The following is a 20,178-nucleotide window of genomic DNA, read 5'->3' as shown; positions in this document are numbered from 1 at the left end:
TCAATAGGAGATACCTCCCAGCAGGGGTTGACAGACTCCTCATACAGGGCAGCTCCACTGGCATTTGGTGGGTACCCCTCTGGGATGAAGCTCCAGAGGAAGGAACAGGCAGGAATCTTTGCTGTTCTGTAGCCTCCGCTGGTGATACCCAGGCAAAAAGGGTCTGAAGTGGACCTCCAGCAAACTCCAGCAGACCTGCAGCAGAGGGACCTGACTGTTAGAAGGAAAACTAGCAAACAGAAAGGAATAGCATCAACATCAACAAAAAGGATGTCCACACAAAAACCCCACCGAAGGTCACCAATATCAAAGACCAAAGGTAGATAAATCCACGAAGATGAGGAAAAACCAGCGCAAAAAGGCTGAAAATTGCAAAAACCAGAATACCTCTTCTCCTCCAAAGGATCACAACTCCTCGCCAGCAAGGGAACAAAACTGGACGGAGAATGAGTTTGACAAATTGACGGAAGTAGGCTTCAGAAGGTGGGTAATAACAAACTCCTCCGAGCTAAAGGAGTATGTTCTAATTCAATGTTAACAAACTCCTCCGAGCTAAAGGAGTATGTTCTAATTCAATGCAGGGAAGCTAAGAACCTTGAAAAAAGGTTAGAGGAATTGCTAACTAGAATAACCAGTTTAAAGAATAACATAATAAATTACCTGATGGAGCTGAAAAACAGCACGAGAACTTCGTGAAGCATACACAAGTATCAATAGCTGAATCGATCAAGCGGAAGAAAGGATATCAGTGATTGAAGATCAAATTAATGAAATAAATCGTGAAGACAGGGTTAGAGAAAAAATAATGAAAAGAAATGAACAAAGCCTCCAAGAAATATGGGTCTATATGAAAAGACCAAACCTACGTTAGATTGGTGTACCTGAAAGTGACGAGGAGAATGGAACCAAGTTGGAAAACACTCTTCAGGATATTATCCAGGAGAACTTCCCCAACCTAGCAGGACAGGCCAACATTCAAATGCAGGTAATACAGAGAACACCACAAAGATACTCCTTGAGAAGAACAAACCCAAGAGACAAAGCATCAGATTCACCAAGGTTGAAATGAAGGAAAAAATGTTAAAGGCAGCCAGAGAGAAAGGTCGGGTTACCCAGAAAGGTAAGGCCATCAGTCTAACAGCGGGTCTCTCTGCAGAAACCCTACAAGCCAGAAGAGAGTGGGGCCAATATTCAACATTCTTAAAAGAATTTTCAATCCAGAATTTCAAATTCAGCCAAACTAAGCTTCATAAACAAAGGAGAAATAAAATCCTATACAGACAAGTAAATGCTGAGAGATTTTGTCACCACCATGCCTGCCTTACAAGAGCTCCTGAAGGAAGCACTAAATATGGAAAGGAAAAACCGGTACCAGCCACTGCAAAAACATACCAAATTGTAAAGACCATCAACACTATGAAGAAACTGCATCAACTGAGGGGCAAAATAACCAGCTAGCATCATAATGACAGGATCAGATTCACACATAACAATATTAATTGTAAATGTGAATGGGCTAAATGCCCCAATTAAAAGACACAGACTGTCAAATTGGATAAAGAGTCAAGACCCATTGGTGTCCTGTATTCAGGAGACCCATCTCACGTGCAAAGACACACATAGGCTCAAAATAAAAGGATGGAGGAATATTTACCAAGCAAATGGAAAGCAAAAAAAAAAAAAAAAAAAAAAAAAAAGCAGGGGTTGCAATTCTAGTCTCTGATAAAACAGACTTTAAACCAACAAAGATCAAGAGAGACAAAGAAGGGCATTACATAATGGTAAAGGGATCAGTGCATCAAGATGAGGTAACTATCCCAAATGTATATGCACCCAATACAAGAGCACCCAGATTCATAAAGCAAGTCCTTAGAGACCTACAGAGAGACTTAGACTCCTACACAACAATAGTGGGAGACTTTTTTTTTTTGAGATGGAGTCTGGGTCTGTCACCCAGGCTGGAGTGCAGTGGCGCAATCTTGGCTTATTGCAACCTCCACCTCCTGAGTTCAGGTGATTCTCTTGCTTCAGCCTCCTGAGTAGGTGGGACTACAGGCCTGTGCCACCATGCCTGGCTAATTTTTGTATTTTTAGTAGAGACAGGGTTTCGCCATGTTGGCCAGGCTGGTCTCAAAGTTCTGACCTCAGGTGAGCCACTGCGCCCAGCCAATAGTGGGAGACTTTAACACCCCACTGTCAATATTAGACATCAACGAGACAGAAAATTAATAAGGATATTCAGGATTTGAACTCAGCTCTGGATGAAGCAGACCTGTTAGACATCTACAGAACTCTCCACCCCAAATCACAGAATATACATTCTTCTCAGCACCACATTGCACTTATTCTAAAATTGACCACATAATTGGACATAAAACACTCCTCAGCAAATGCAGAAGAATGGAAATTCTAACAAACAGTCTCTCAAAACAAGTGCAATCAAATTAGAACTCAGGATTAAGAAACTCACTCAAAACTGCACAACTACGTGGAAACTGAGCAACCTGTTCCTGAATGACTACTGGGTAAATAACGAAATTAAGGCAGAGATAAATAAGTTCTTTGAAACCAATGAGAACAAAGACACAACGTACTAGAATCTCTGGGACACAGCTAAAGCAGTGTTTAGAGGGAAATTTATAGCACTAAATGCCCACAGGAGAAAGTGGGAAAGATCTAAAATCAACACCCTTACATCACAATTAAAAGAACTAGAGAAGCAAGAGCAAACACATTCAAAAGCTAGCAGAAGACAAGAAATAACTAAGATCAGAGCAGAACTGAAGGAGATAGAGACACAAAAAACCCTTCAAACAATCAATGAATCTAGGAGCTGGTTTTTTAAAAAGATTAACAAAATAGACCGCTAGCCAGACTAATAGAAAAGAGAGAAGAATCAAATAGACACAATAAAAAATGATAAAGGGGAGATCACAACTGATCCCACAGAAATACAAACTGCCATCAGAGAATACTATAAACAGCTCTATACAAATAAACAAGAAAATCTAGAAGAAATGGATAAATTCCTGGACACATACACCCTCCCAAGACTAAACCAGGAAGAAGTCGAATCCCTGAATAGAGCAATAACAAGTTCTGACATTGAGGCAGTAACTAATAGCCTACCAACCAAAAAAAGCCTAGAACCAGACACATTCACAGCCGAATTCTGCCACAGTTACAAAGAGGAGCTGGTACCATTCCTTCTGAAACTATTCCAAACAATAGAAAAAGAGGGACTCCTACCTAACTCATTTTATGAGGCCAGCATCATCCTGATACCAAAACCTGGCAGAGACACAACAAAAATAGAAAATTTCAGGCCAGTATCCCTGATGAACATCGATGTGGAAATCCTCAATAAAATACTGGCAAACCGAATCTAGCAGCACATCAAAAAGCTTATTGACCACGATCAAGTCGGCTTCATCTCTTGGATGCAAGGCTGGTTTACCATATGGAAATCAGTAAACGTAATCCATCACATAAACAGATCCAATGATAAAACTCACATGATTATCTCAATAGATGCAGAAGAGGCCCTCGATAAAATTCAACAGCCCTTCGTGCTAAAAACTCTCAATAAACTAGGTATTGATGGAATGTATCTCAAAATAATAAGAGCTATTTATGACAAACCCACAGCCAATATCATACTGAATGGGCAAAAGCTGGAAGCATTCCCTTTGAAAACCAGCACAAGACAAGGATGCCCTCTCTCACTGCTCCTATTCAACATAGTGTTGGAAGTTCTGGCCAGGGCAATCAGGCAAGAGAAAGAAATAAAGGGTATTCAAATAGAAAGAGAGGAAGTCAAATTGTCTCTGTTTGCAGATGACATGATTGTATATTTTGAAAACCCCATCGTCTCATCCCCAAATCTCCTTAAGCTGATAAGCAACTTCAGCAAAGTCTCAGGCTACAAAATCAATGTGCAAAAATCACAAGCATTCCTACACACCAATAATAGACAGCCAAATAATGAGTGAACTCCCATTCACAATTGCCACAAAGAGAATAAAATACCTAGGAATCCAACTTACAAGGGATGTGAAGGAACTCTTCAAGGAGAATTACAAACCAGTGCTCAAGGAAATAAGAGAGGACACAAACAAATTGAAAAACATTCCATGCTCACGGATAGGAAGAATCAATATTGTGAAAATGGCCATACTGCCCAAAGTAATTTATAGATTCAGTGCTATCCCCATCAAGCTACCATTGACTTTCTTCACAGAATTAGAAAAAACTACTTTAAACTTCATATGGAACCAAAAAAGAGCCCATATAGCCAAGACAATCCTAAGCAAAAAGAACAAAGCTGGAGGCATTACACTACCTGACTTCAAACTTTACAAGGCTACAGTAACCAAAACAGCATGGTACTGGTACCAAAACAGATACATAGACCGATGGAACAGACCAGAGGCCTCAGAAATAACTCCACACATCTACAACCATCTGATCTTTGACAAATCTGACAAAAACAAGCAATGGGGAAAGGATTCCTTATTTAATAAATGGTGTTGGGAAAACTGACTAGCCATATGTAGAAAACTGAAATGGGGCCCCTTTCTTACACCTTATACAAAAATTAAGATGAATTAATGGCTTAAAACATAAAACCTAAAACCATAAAAACCCTGGAAGAAAACCTAGGCAATACCATTCAGGACATAGGCATGGGGCAAAGAGTTCATGACTAAAACACCAAAAGCAATGGCAACAAAAGCCAAAATTGACAGATGGGATCTAGTTAAACTGAAGAGCTTCTGCACAGCAAAAGAAACTATCATCAGAGTGAATAGGCAACCTATACGATGGGAGAAAGTTTTTGCAATCTATCCATCTGACCAAGGGGTAATATCCAGAATCTACAAAGAACTTAAACAAATTTATAAGAAAAAAACAACCCCATCAAAAAGTGGGCGAAGGATACGAACAGACACTTCTCAAAAGAAGACGTTTATGCGGTCAAGAAACGTATGAAAAACTCATCATCACTGGTCATTAGAGAAATGCAAATCAAGACCACAATGAGATACCATCTCATGCCAGTTAGAATAGCAATCATTAAAAAGTCAGGAAACAAGAGACACTGGAGAGGATGCGGAGAAATAGGAATGCTTTTACACTTTTGGTGTGAGTGTAAATTAGTTCAACCATTGTGAAAGACAGTGTGTCGATTCCTCAAGGATCTAGAATCAGAACCATTTGACCCAGCAGTCCCATTACTGGGTATATACCCAAAGGATTCTAAAGCATGCTGCTATAAAGAGACATGCACACATATGTTTATTGCAGCACTATTCACAACAGCAAAGACTTGGAACCAACCCAAATGCTCATCAATGATAGACTGGATAAAGAAAATGTGGCACATACACACCATGGAATACTATATAGCCATAAAAAAGGATGAGTTCATGTTCTTTGCAGGGACATGGATGAAGCTGGAAACCATGATTCTCAGCAAACTAACACAGGAACAGAAAACCAAACACTGCATGTTTTCACGCATAAGTAGGAGTTGAACAATTAGAACACATGGACACAGGGAGGGGACCATCACACACCGGGGCCTGTCAGGGGGTGGGGGGCTAGGGGAAGGATAGCATTAGGAGAAATACCTAATGTAGATAACAGGTTGATGGGTGCAGCAAACCACCATGACACGTGTATACCTATGTAACAAACCTGCATGTTCTGCACCTGTATCCCAGAACTTAAAGGATAATTAAGAAAAAAAAAAAAAAGAATACAATATGGAAGACAACAAATATATTTGTTAATTTATCAGATATTTTTGAGTGTTTAGTATGTGCCTTTTTCTAGGTGATGGGGATAAAGTGATAAACCAGTATCATAATAAAAGCAAGCATTTGTTGAATACTTAAAAAAACTATTTGAAATGCAGAAACAAGGAATATCTGTATCACTCTTCTGTTTTTGTAAATGACTGAAGGATTTAAGAAGTTTTAAACACTTCTTTAAGAGACTTTTCATGAAAACTTCTTACCGTATATATTTTCTCTTAGAGATATTTTCTTAATGCAGTTTTATAACTATAGGGAAAAAAATTAGGATGGAGTTACCCATTTTGGTTTTTTTTTTACAGGTATTGTAATCAGGTTCTTTGTAAAGAGATTGATGAATGTGTGACTCTTCTTCTCCAAGAGCTTGTCAGTTTCCAGGAACGCATCTACCAAAAAGATCCTGTAAGAGCAAAAGCAAGGAGACGACTCGTTATGGGTCTAAGAGAAGTTACCAAACATATGAAGTTAAACAAGATCAAGTGTGTTATAATTTCTCCAAACTGTGAAAAAATCCAGTCAAAAGGTATGCGCTTTTTGCTTTTGAAGTGTTTTGATAGTATAGCTGTGGGATATACAGTGAATATAAAGTAGAAGCCATATGTCTTTCTCATCAGAGTTTAGGTATAAAACAATATTGGAGCATGAGAAAAGAAAATGCAGTCTTTCAATACCTGAAATTAAGTAGTAGAATTGAGACTGGATTGTAAATAAAATCCTCATTTATGAACACCAGTGGAAGATTTCAGTTTGGCCCACCAACTGTCCCTTCTGTTGTGATCAGATGGAGGTCTAGCCAGAATGCATTTCTTCTGCAAATATATTCTGCTTTTAAAATTTTATGGTGGTGATTTGTCTCTGAGAAACCAGCAGTTTCATTTAGAGGCACTTAGGCAAACCAGCACACAAGTACTTTGAACTACGTCATGCATCCTTATTTGTCCTTTTTGATGGGCAACTTTAGGTGACTGTAGTAGACAAAGCAGGTAGTAGTAGTAGGCATATGCATGGCGAGGAATATCAGTGAGACCAGTAATGTGTAATCGATCTCATTGCATTGTGAGAGATCTTTTCTTGAGCTGAAACATTTGCAAGTCAGCCACTATTAACAATTTTAATTAATTTCTTTATTATAAATATTTGTTGAATTGCAGTTTGATTGCTGCTGTGCTAATCCCTATGGAGAAAGAAAAATACTGGATTTGAGGGAATTTGGAATTTAATAGGGGAGAAAGAAAATACATATATACTTCCATATACTGTATAAAATTAAATAGGATAATGTGTAACAGCGTTAAGTGCTACAAGTGTTCATAGAATTCTTTGCTGCGACGTTTTATGCTTTAGCTATCGGGTGTGCAATTAGCTCCATGTAGGCAACAACTAAAGGCGTCTGCATGTGTTGATTTTCTCAGGTGGTCTGGATGAGGCTCTCTATAATGTTATAGCCATGGCACGGGAACAAGAAATTCCTTTTGTGTTTGCCCTTGGAAGGAAAGCTCTAGGACGCTGTGTGAACAAGCTGGTTCCTGTTAGCGTAGTGGGAATCTTCAACTACTTTGGTGCTGAGGTAAGAATTTAGAAGACACACACTCTTGCTCTCCAGCACATCCCCCAGATAGCACATTTTTCGATTGACATATGCCAGTGTTATGTTTAAGCATTTGAAGGAGTGAGTTGACAACCCTGAAAGAATAAATGGAAATTTTTTGAGTATTACATTTCCTTTTTTAGTGGTGGAAAAGATTTATGTAGATTAATCCTAAAGCATTTTGAAAAGGTTTTAGTTCGTATTTCTGCCAAAGTGGTTTTTTTCTTCCAGGCTCAACTGCATAGTACTTGGTAATTTATTTTACTGCTGGTTAAAGATATCTGATATTACGTAATGTAATTTCTTCAGTCTCTAGATGGGTATATTTTGTGCTACTAGGAATCAGGAGACAAAAGAATCCTTTAATTGGAAGGGATTTTCCTTTAGAAAATGAAATTTCTAAACCAGTTGTCACAATGATTGTACCCATGATACTATCAACCATCATCTCTTTGGCAATCTGCTAATATAGATCTTTATCTATAGGAGCTGATAATGTAATGGTTATCAATTTAGAGTAATGCTCATCAACTGTAGTGTTTAAGACTGTTTTTTAACAAAGTTGATTCTGAAGTACTTTGTGATATCAATGACAGACTACTTTTCCCAACCACACTATTTTTGTGTATGTGTCTATCCAGTCACCATGTTTGCATATCCTACATTCCCCTGTCCATTCTGTTTCTTTCCCACCACCCATGAAATTCTCTACCCACCTGCTCTATGAGCATATAAATAATATTTGTGCTCCCACAATAGCCTGTGCTTTTGTCACGTTTAGCATAGCACACTGCCTTGCTGTAGGTTACGTATGTTTCTTTCCCTTTAACTGTGAATTCCTTGGTGACAGGCCCCTTACCTTGTCTTTATATTCCTGACATCTTTCACATTACTTGAGTATAAGCAGGCAATATATGTTTGTTGAATGATAGTGTGAGATAGATGTATATCTGCCCACTATGCTAGACTGTATGTGAGAATTTCTTGGTAGCTCATGCCTGTTAGCCCAGTAACTCGGGAGGCTGAGGTGGGAGGAGTGCTTGAGGCCAGGAGTTCCAGACCAGCTTGGTATATTATCAAGTATGTCTATTCACAATGAATGGTAGTGCACCTGTTACTGTTACCATCTGATACAACTAATCTTGGAATTAAGCTTCCAATCTTTACCTCACATTCAAGGCTTTAATTCCTGGATCCTAGCATCTCTCTTCAGTTTTTCTTCTCTTTCCTTATATTCTTTTATTCCTAACAATTTCTTTCTTTCTTTTATATTGTAAAACCAATGTTAAACTCACATATCCATTTGCATATTTTCTTTTTATTGTTTTCACTTCAGTGCATGGTTTGTTAAACACTGAAAATATTTGTCAAGCCTGTTAAATGTAACCACATAGGGGCTATTGTTTTTTGTTTTTAACAGAATTTGTCCTTCCTTTTTAAAAATAATAAATCCTGATTATATTTTTTACACTACTAATAGGTAACACCCACCACTCTTCAAAAATCAATACAATTAGCAGCATCCTATATTATACCTGCTATTTTAAACAATTTAAAATGCAGCTGGATAAAGGATGCTACTTATATTTTTCCCTCTTGAGATGAATCTTCAGAGACTTATTATTCTACAGCAATGTAGCACTTTTTGCCATGCTTTCATCTCAAGGTTTGTACTTACTATAAAATTAAACAGATTCTCAAAAATGTCCAGGTTATGTTTAATTCTTTGAAATTCTTTACTTAATGTTGTGAGTATGTTGCATTGTGATACTAAATTGGACATTTAACAGGAATGGAATGCTATAGAATTATGGCATAACTAAAAGTCATATAGATTGGCCTTCTGGTGGCTGTAGAAACTTAAATCTTTGGACATCATTCGGTATCATGGTTATTGAAGTGCAACTTTAATGCTATATGTATTTTGCCATCTTATTATTTTTTTTTTGAGGCAGAGGTTCACTCTTGTTGCCCAGGCTGGAGTGCAATGGCATGATCTCGGCTCACCACAACCTCCCCCTCCCGGTTTCAAGTGATTCTCCTGCCTCAGCCTCCCGAGTAGCTGGGATTACAGGCATGCACCACCACGCCCAGCTAATTTTGTATTTTTAGTAGAGATGGTGTTTCTCCATGTTGGTCACGCTGGTCTCGAACTCCTGACCTCTCTTGCCTTGGCCTCCCAAAGTGCTGGGATTACAGGCATGAGCCACTGTGCCCAGCTGAATTTTGCCATCTCATTAGATGTGGATATGCTCAGTGTACCTACCACTTCACGGAAACTATTTATTTTGTTCCTATATTTGTTTCAGCAATGAAAGAACATCTGGTTTTTTAGCTCCATATTCTACTTCCAAGCTCTATATTCTAATTTGCATTTGGCCCAGTAGTCATGCTTTTCTATCTTGTGTTATCTTTTCATCATCTTCAAGGTCCTAGCTCTCCATATTATCACCAACTTACTTTTGGTCTTCGTCTAGTTATTCCAAAAAGTAAACATTACAGAAAAATTTAATTCCTATAGAGACTGCCATCTTCTTCTACATTCCTGAACATCACTCAGAATACACTCATTCCTTTATATTCTAACCCAGATAAAATCTTTACTGCTCCCCTAACAAGCCTTATACTTTTCTTATGTCTGTAGCTTTATTAATGATTTTGCATATTTGGCTTTGAAGGCCCTGATTTCACCCCTCAAAATTGTACCTTTTTCAAGGCCAGTGCTGATGTCATCTTCCCTTCATGACTTCCTCAGTGATGCCCAGCAGTTTAGAGTTGATGCCTCAACTAAAGCCATAACACTTTACACCTCTCTAGGCATGTAAGGTGTTATGCCTTGCATTATAGGTGTCTCTTACCATCTTTTTCTGCCACATAGAAGGTTCCTTGAGAGTAGAGTTGATGTTCAGTCATCTTTGTACCCTCTGTAGTGGCAGACACTAAAGGAAGAGTACACTTGTTGAATATTGTAAGAACTTTTAATATATCACATTTAGTGGCTAGTGTTGGAATCAAGAAATTTCCTCAGACTTGACTTGTGAGAATTAAATAAACAGTAAATGTAAGTTACAGAGTAATTTCATAAGGTTCTGTGGTTTGCATACCATTTGGATTTTGTCCTCATTGAAAGTGTGTCTGACCCTGAAACAAACAGTAGAGATATTTATTATCCATAATAGGAATAAAAAGTGTAACAAAAAATTGGATTAATCAAAATACTCTTTCTTTTCAGAGCCTGTTTAATAAATTAGTAGAACTCACTGAGGAGGCCAGGAAAGCATATAAAGATATGGTTGCAGCAATGGAACAGGAGCAGGCTGAGGAAGCCTTAAAGAATGTGAAGAAGGTACCACACCACATGGGACATTCTCGGAATCCCTCTGCAGCAAGTGCCATTTCTTTCTGCAGTGTTATTTCTGAACCGATCTCTGAAGTAAATGAAAAGGAATATGGTAAGTTGTTGAATACTATTTTAAATGACTTAAACCATGAGATGATTTAAATGACTTTCTATTCTACCTTTTATTTTTAATCTTTATTCTTGATTATTCAAATGTTGCTCGAAATTTGGTTTAAAACATTGCATTAAACATGTTCATTAAAAATCAGGAGAATATTTGGGACTGAGACTTCTTATGAGACCCCAGAATTTAATCACAGTTCCAAATCTTTATAAAAAGCCTCAGGGGCTTTAAAAAGCAAAACACACCATACTTGTGACCTATCACTAACTAAACATTAGGAAGTTTTATTCCAATACTTTATGCTCAGTTACTAAAATTTTATATTTCCTAAGGGCTGGTCTGAAGGTAGTGTGTTATCTAATTTGTTCACAGTCAGTTATAGATCAATCTCCTTGTTCTGCTCTTTCCCCCCTTTTCACTACTGCACTTGACTATAGTCTTAAAAAGAAAAAAATAAATTTAAAAAAACTTTAAATGTTGTATTTACTAAGTAAACTACAGACGTGAATAATATTCACTCTAGGCTTATAAAACCTAGCATGCTGTTTGCCTTAAGTAGTCTGATTGTAATCAAGAAGAGATACAGACTAAAAAATAGTATTTAATGTTTAACATTTATTTATTGAAGTCTACATCTCAGTAGTTTCTTTGCCTTATTTCTATAATACTTTGAGCTCTTGAGTTCTCTTTCTTGGTTTAGTTTATGATTTGTTTTCCCTATGTAACTTCCTTTCTTCTTTTTTTAAAATTTTAAATAGTATAGCCACCTTCTTTCATTTGGCTCTTTGTTCGTTCTTTTTTTCTTTTCTCTGGGAGGTTATCAGATAGCTTGTTGCCACCTAAAATTTAACGTGTAAAAAAAAACTGAGCCCTCATTTTCTTCCCGTATTCCCCTTCCTGGCCTCCCTGTCTGTGATTGTAGTTAGATGTTTGGAATGCTTTCAGTAAAGCTCCAGAGCAGAGGCAATTAACAAGCTGTTGTGGGCCATTAGGAAACTGTTGGCCAGGGATGGGTGATACTGGTTTAGAGGCAGACATGTTTCTTTTGCAGGAGTGATACTAGTTGAAAATTAAGAAGATAAAGGGAAAGTGCTAACATTGTAAATGAGCACGATCCTCTCTATATAGTGAAATGCCGCATCTCAAAGGCAAGCCATAAGAGAAACCTATAAAGCTGTGGGTTTGGACAGATGACAGAGTAACAAATAATATTCATATGGGCACATATAAACACAAGTAGTATAAAACGAAAGTCTCAGAGATTGAGGTGATGTTTTCAGAAAGCACCAGATTCAAAGTGTTCAAAGATTGAAGCCTTGGTTTTTCTATACTCTGCCTAAAGGTTTTAGGTGTAATCAGTTAATCTCGGGGTCTTGGATTTCTCCTTAGAAAAAAAAACTGTTGAAATGTTAATGTGCATCTAAAATTTTTAAACATTTTGTGCCTTTAAAATTTTTTTTCATAATTAAATATATGTGGGAAATTTTTCACTTACTAGACTGTTTTTTTGGTTTGTTTGTTTTTCCCAGCACTTACTATATACCAGTCATAGGGACACAGAGATGAGCTGGAGTGGAAGTGACGAGGGATGAGGAAGGTGAAACAGCAAACACAAAACAAGGCTTTTGACTGTATATGTAAAAAGTACTGTGGGAGTTCAGGTTAGCGATTGCCTGTCAGGAGTTAGGAAAAACTTCATGAAGGAACTAACATTTAAGAGTGGTTATCAAGATGAATAGGAGTCTGAAGGGGAAAGGAGGAAAACACATCTGCAGAAAGAGTACAGCTGATGTTCCAACTTTAGGGAACAGTGAGAATTTAGATGACACTGAGCATGGAGTGTGTGGCCTATGGCGCAGGGTCAGAATGCAGTAGGACCAGAATGATAGATAAGGGCCAGATCATGAAGGGCTTTGCTGTGCCACGCCAAGGATTTTGGATTCTATCCTAGGGTGATAAAAAGTCAGTTAGACAATGATATAATCAGTTCACAAAACCGGTTACGAAGATGTTACAAATGAACAGCAAGAAAAAGAAGGCCTGAGCTAAGGGAGTAGTAAACAGATTTAGTAGTTTTTGAGCTACAGGTGTCATGGTATAGTGATGAATTCAGTGGACTAAAGGGATATAATATTAATAAGAGAGAAAAGTAGGATCAAGTGTTACTATAAGGTGTCTTCTGCTTTGAGATTGTGTAAATGATAATGTCATTAGCTGAGAATGAGAATATAGGAGGAGGTGATTTTTTTTTTTCATAAGGTAGAAATGACAGTGGAAAGGACTCATTCTACACTAAAGTGGCTTCAGGAAAGAAATTTTTTCCCAAACAATGTATCCTGACTTGAAGTGCCCAAAACATGTTCTATATCAATATATAGGCCATAGATGGTGACCATATTGAACATACTAATGTGAATAGGTTTGCTACAACTTGATAAGAATATTATACCTATACCCTGCAAATAGTAGCTGTAATGTCAATATGATAGAATTTTTATTTTTTAAAACAATGTGAAAAAATACAGGGGTGAGAGATCTTTACTGATTCTTGGTACTTTTTTTGCCTTCAACTGATTTCCTATCATGAGAAATAATTTAGTTTGTCATCACTGTAGTATATAATACTTTTTTTGTCCTCCAAAATCACTTTGTAAGCCAAGCTATATATATATATATATTATAAAACAACCTTTCACAGATGTTAGAAATGCATGGATGGATTCTTTGCTTATAATTGGAAACACATGTCCCATTACAGGCCAAAAGATAATTTAAATAACTTGCTGAGTGAGCATGGTACAAACACATGAATCAGAACTATTATTGCTGGACATCTTGGCTCTTCTATCTCTTGGGTTGTGGGTCCTTGAGCCCATTACACCTCTAGGCTACCAAAAAGTTAGGCAGTTTATTGATTTTCATGAATATATGGATTTTATTTGTGAATGCCAGTGAGCTCCTATTGGTATAAGATCTCTTGCATTCTGAAGTGTTAATATACTTATTTTTACCTCCCTGTTTCTTTATCTTGAATGTACATTTTTGGGAATTATTTTCCCTTTATAACATTTAAATTAGGTTGGGCACAGTGGCTCACACCTGTAATCCCAGCATTTTGGGAGCCCAAGATAGGAGGATAGATTGAGCCCAGGAGGTCAAGGCTGCAGTGAGCCAAGATCATGTTGCTGCATTCCAGCCTAAAAGAGCAAGACCCCATCTGAAACACACACACACACAGACACACACACACACACACATACACACACTCTCTCTCTGTCTCAAACTAGTACTAAATAAACTAAATTTGTAGTTTTTCCAGTCAGTTTCTAAGCCAACAAATTTATATATTTTGTTGTTCTTTCTTTTTTGGGGGTTTTTAAAGAGTTGCATGATTTTGAAACAGTGTTCTGGTTTTTAAAAAAATCTGCTTGATACTTGTAGAAACAAATTGGAGAAACATGGTGGAAACTTCAGATGGACTGGAAGCATCAGAAAATGAGAAAGAGGTATCCTGTAAGCACAGCACTTCTGAAAAACCCAGTAAACTTCCATTTGACACACCCCCAATTGGTAAGCAGCCGTCATTAGTGGCTACAGGCAGTACTACCTCAGCTACAAGTGCTGGGAAATCCACAGCAAGTGATAAAGAGGAAGTGAAGCCAGATGACCTGGAATGGGCCTCACAGCAGAGTACAGAGACTGGCTCTTTGGATGGCAGTTGCCGAGATCTTTTGAATTCCTCCATCACCAGCACCACCAGCACTCTTGTACCTGGCATGCTTGAAGAAGAAGAAGATGAAGATGAGGAGGAGGAGGAAGATTATACTCATGAACCCATATCTGTAGAAGTGCAGCTCAATAGTAGAATTGAGTCTTGGGTCTCAGAGACCCAGAGAACTATGGAAACCCTTCAGCTTGGAAAAACCCTTAATGGTTCTGAGGAAGACAATGTAGAGCAAAGTGGAGAAGAGGAAGCAGAGGCGCCTGAGGTGCTGGAGCCAGGGATGGACAGTGAGACATGGACTGCTGACCAGCAGGCCAGTCCTGGGCAGCAGAAGTCCAGCAACTGCAGCTCACTCAACAAAGAGCACTCTGATTCTAATTACACAACGCAAACTACGTAACTCAGGAAATGTCGGCTCTCTATCTCCAGCTGTGGAAGGGTTGCAGCCATTACCTTTTATGCTTCATCTCAACATTTTGCACTGTCCAGTATTTAATATACGTATTTAATTCCCAACAAATATTTTTGTAGCTTTTACTTGTTATGATCTGTAGCTTAGCTTTTAATTAGTATCTAAGTGTCTTTCTAAGAACTGTGTGGAAAATTCAGATCTGTTTCAGCTTATTTTGTAATCAAAAACAGTGATAAAAAGAAGACCAGATCTTAAAGAAAATAAATTTCAAATGCTTACTTAAAAGTCATTTTGAAAGTTAAAGAACAAGGTTCTAAGGATAGAAGCAGTTATCAGTGTTTGCTTCAGGACTCCACCTCCTCTACTCTAATTTGACCAAAAAATTGTTTGGGCTTCTTTAAAAAAGAACTGGGGGTGGAGTCAGAAAATTAAATGAAAGGCTGAGGGTAACTAAGTCCACCAGTGTTGTATGTTAAAAAATCAGTGCAACTTTTATGTGGTCCACAAATGTTTAGTCAGAAGTCACTGATTATTGTAATTAATTAGTGTTGAGATGGGCTAAAACAGAGCCTTCAAAACTTCGGCTAGCAGTGGAGCCACCATCTTAGATTATAGCTAGCTAGCCTCATTTGTGGAAAGTGATAGATGCTGTCTATAATAGTGAACAGTCACCCATGATAGGACCTCCAGGTTCTGTCTCATATTTGCTTCTTACTTACCTCAGGAATGCTCTTGTACATAGACTTATTTACAAAAAGCTAGGCACATGTTGACAGGTGAATAACTGTAACCGATTGTATGACTGCTGCACTTACATGTAAACTCTTCAGAAACAAAGTCTTGTGTGTTCTCTTGCATGCTTCTGGTTCAGGACTCTTGATTTGAGATATGGATTTGATTGAGTATCCAAACTTGTCCTGAGTGCAAAACTGTTTCACCTTTTAAAAAATACCTATTTTGCACCTAGCCTTGAGCACCTTCCACATAGCAATGACCATAGTTACTGTCAGGAGGTCAAGGAAAGGAACTTTGCACAACTTGTGACATGTATCCTGATAATCAAGGCTTAGAGGAGGAAGTTTTAGAAGATAAGAGAAAGTTGTTCTAATTGTGCTGAAACTATTAGATGATTTAGAGTATACAGATATGTAGGTATTAATTCTCTATTCACTATTATTTATCTCTGCCCTTCTCTAGGAGTTTGTATACCTGCTTAGGAGACAATAAATGAGCTAAATGTTTTATTTGCTAGTCAGTCACCACCTGGACTTCAGTGACTTTACAAGTTTATGTAATGGTGGAAGAATGACAAACTATGTAATTTTTTTGTCTTCCATCCAACTCCCCACCACCCCCAACTGTCCCCCCCCACCCCCACACATGCACACATCCGTATGTGTGTGCGTTTTCCACTTACAAGCTTCCATAAGCAGGCACAAAACTGAGAAGGAAGGGGTATTTTCCCTGCCCTGATTATCTGGGGCAGGGCTTTGCCTCACAGAGGCAGGAGAGAAGAATTGGGCAGATTCTTTACTGAACTCATTGGGACTACTGTGCTAGTTTTGATGTTTTATAATGCTGGCATTTAATTACTGGAGAGATTGGATTCTTGGTTGATGATTTAGTATTTGTGAATTGTGAAAGTTTAGGAGCTGTGTAGAAAATGTTAGTCAATCAACTTTATTATTGTGCTAAAAGGGGACATTCTTATACTGTCCTGTCTAAACTGTTCTCCAGTATAGACTTCCTAGGCACTAAATATCCAATATTTAAAGGAACACAGCAGGTAAGGAATGAAGCCTCTGAAATAGTACTCATGGATTTATACATGGCAGATCTTACTGTCTCTACACATTTGGAAGTGTTCGTTGGTTTAAAGAAATGATAGAGGTTTTGAACTACTGACAGTCTTAAAAGTGAATTTAAAAACTGTTCATACTTTTTATGGTGTAAATTTCCTTTGCTCGATGTCAGTGATTCAGATAACTCTTGACCTTGAGATGATGGCTTTTCACAGGTTTCTTATATTTTATATCTCTTCTGAACATGAATTGTCATTTTAGATTTTTGACATTTGTATCAAAAGAGAAGTTGAGGAAATCTTCAGAACACTGGTAACTTTTAGTTTTGCTATAGACTTCAGAAGTGTTTATTTATATGTTCGGTAAATGCTCTCACATATGCAGTACCTCTTCTGCCAGCAAATCCAAGGGACCATAGCCTTTTTATGAGATAGGTCACCTCTAGAGGACAACCCAAGAATTATTAAAGGAAATGTTACCATTTTGAGAGCATGCTTAAATAAATATTAATAATGTCTTTATAACTTGTTTCCTTTAAATTTTGGAATATTGAATTACAGGCTTTGGAGGAGTTGTGAAAATTAGGAAAGTTTTAATATATTTTTTGAAGTGGGCATGGTTGGCTCTTTGAAGGACCTATAAAGAGATCCAGTGGGAAGAGTAAGGGTTGGTTCATCATCACAAGAAATAAAAAACATAGTGATTTTTTCTCTTAATGTGTAGAGGTGGTTTTACTGGCAATAATTAATAATAGATTTCTATTTCAGTATGTAAGCATATTAACTAAAATATGAATTACACTTCCAAAGTTAGATTTCTGCTTCAGTAGGTTTGTTTGCTGTGAAGATTACTTCTCAAAAGACAGATGTTCATATTAGCTTAATTTTTGGTTTAAATATGTTTGTAAATGATGTAATATATTTCTTTTGACTAAATGTGGAAAAGTAATGTGTGTTATACATTGAGAAGTTTTTACTGGCTTTGACTGGAGGTTGTTTTTGCAGAGATGGTATTTTATATGATTCCAGTATTTGGAAAAGAATTAGTCAAAAGGAATTCACATAGTTTAAATACTGAGAAATTAATATCCAAATATGTACTTGTCTGATTTCTAAATAAGCTGGGGGAGGAGGGAGGGGTGGGAATTGAAATGTGCAAATGAGTAGTGAATGCTACACTCATTTTCAACTCTTTAACATGAAACTGTTCAATCTTAACACATTGTTACTTTAATATATGTATAAAGAAGTATTACTGTTTGTAAAGCTGCTGTTTGCTTAAAAAAAAAAACACCCTTGTCATGTATTTTCTGTATGTTGGGCCAACAGGTTAGAACATCAACTCATTTAAAAATTTTTATCTTTTTTTGATTTAAAAAAATTCTGTGAAATAATTTATTTACAGACATCTTCCTCCTCCCTCATCCCTTCCAACCTTTACATACATCACAGAATCAACCAAACTGTTTGCCTAATCTGAAATCTGAATCCTAATGAGAAAAATTTAAATTTTGTTGGCACATCACACCTTGAAAGTATTTGTATTATTTTATAATTTAATTTCTAAATATACCACATAAGTTTATAATTTAATGTCTTAATTGTAATGCTCTAATAAAAAACTAACAAAATTAGTGTGAGTTATAACATGAAGGGATTTTCATCTTTTGCTGTATGAAGGATAATTGTTATATCACATTTGGGGGGTAATAACAGCTTTTTTGCACTATGTAAATACTAGTGGGGATTCTTCTGTACTAATAAAATGATTATTGAAATGAAATCTGTCCTTTCAGAAGAGATACTTCAAGAGTTCATGACTCCCCACAAGTAGAAAACAGAAAAATGAGTCCAGCTTGAGTATTGATTGGTGGTCATATGGAGTTGCCAGAAAAGGCTGTAAAATCGTCACGAAGGAGTTAAGAATAAAAATCTCCATCTGGGATGGTTGGTGTGATCTGCGGCATGGGCCCAGGCGTTTAGCCAGAGACCATCCTGGTTATTAGGAGAAGGCTTCTATAGATTCCTTCACCTTTTTATATTAGTTCCTCTGTGCTGGGCGCTGTTCTAAGTCTTTTCCCAGTATTAACTCACTTAATCCTTAAAACAGTCCTGTGAAGTAGATTTTGGTTACTATTTCTCACTTTTCAGATGATGGAAGAGTCATGGAGATGTTAACCCAGCCCCATACCAAAGCCCATGCCCCAATCACTGTACTTTGTTATGTCTTGGCATAAGGTGCACAGGGTGTGCAAGGCAAACATGCTTCCTTCACCTTCAGGCGTCTTTGGGAATGTGGAACAGGAGGACTGAAGAGGGCCTTGGGGACTAAAGTTATTGGGCCTCACCTCATCGCCCTTTCCCTAAGTAGCCCCAGGACTTCTCACTATGTCACAGTGAAATGTAGGGAATCTGAAAAAGTGCATTCATCTGTCAGAAAATAGGATACTAATTTTCATAACAAAGAAATGAACTTTTTGGTGATCACAAAGTGAAGGAGAATGCCTCATCAGTTGTATCAGATACTTCCTTTTTAACCAGTACATGTACCACTCCCTAATTTTTTCCAATAGTGATCAGTTTTTCTCCTAACTGACCAGAAGAGGGTGTGCATCGCACCTGAAAACAGTCAAAAGCTACATGTAATAATAATACTTTTTTAAAGCAGGAAACGGTGAAAGAGAAGTAACCTGAACTATGGGCCTTGCCATTAAAGGTGCTTAGTTGAGTCTAAGCTCAGAACTGGGAACCATGCCTATGGGTATCATTTCATTTTAGAGAGAATATTTAGACATGTTGAATAGGTCGTGAAATTTCTAGATTAGCAAGTCAGTCAGTACTTTTGGCTTGATTTGGGTTCTTCTGATGTTACTGTCATGGAATATTACACTTGGCTTATATATTAGGCATCAATGGCAGCCTTGTGGATTGCAGAGCCAGAGTATGGTTTGTGAAATGGGAGATGTTTCAGTTCTGGACCCAGTCTCAATCTCTGTATTTCTCTCTTCCCAGTCCTTCCATTTTGACACTTTGAGTAATTATTTAGCAATCATGTGGCAAGCAAGGTGACCCTTACTCTTGCAGAAATGGGTTGGATAATTGTGCAACTATAAACTGGCTGTACCTGTATCTAAGGTTTCAGTTGGAAGCAGAGGATTGGAGCAAATAAGATAATGAGCTGCATGAAATTTGGAGCTTCTGGCTGAGCATGATGTTCTTTATGTAATTGCTGAGGAACCAACCAAAGAATGGAATTGTGATCTGGTGTGCTATGGTTTTGGAGGCTGGCGTAATAGGTTTCTGTGGAAGGAATGAGTGCTTCATCTAGCCATGGCTTTGAATTACCCAGAGGGAACAGATAATAGCTACA

General features: G+C 37.6%; 1 protein-coding gene across 2 annotated transcripts in view; it reads left to right on the top strand.

The window, feature by feature from the left end:
- SECISBP2L (SECIS binding protein 2 like) overlaps positions 1–18,591 on the top strand; it is a 57,909-nt gene extending 39,318 nt beyond the window's left edge. For both annotated transcript variants that reach the window (XM_001166673.6, XM_510387.7), the window contains 4 exons: positions 6,122–6,342; positions 7,232–7,386; positions 10,640–10,859; positions 14,313–18,591. In XM_001166673.6, the coding sequence (XP_001166673.2) occupies positions 6,122–6,342; positions 7,232–7,386; positions 10,640–10,859; positions 14,313–14,995 (1,279 nt within the window). In that variant the 3' untranslated portion in view covers positions 14,996–18,591. The remainder of the gene's footprint in view (positions 1–6,121; positions 6,343–7,231; positions 7,387–10,639; positions 10,860–14,312) is intronic.
- Positions 18,592–20,178: the final 1,587 nt, after the last annotated feature.

This window comes from Pan troglodytes, chromosome 16, assembly GCF_028858775.2.
Source record: "Pan troglodytes isolate AG18354 chromosome 16, NHGRI_mPanTro3-v2.0_pri, whole genome shotgun sequence".
In the NCBI taxonomy this organism is placed as follows: domain Eukaryota; kingdom Metazoa; phylum Chordata; class Mammalia; order Primates; family Hominidae; genus Pan; species Pan troglodytes.
The sequence above is the reverse complement of the archived record's forward strand: the minus strand, read 5'-3'. Positions and strand labels throughout refer to the sequence as shown.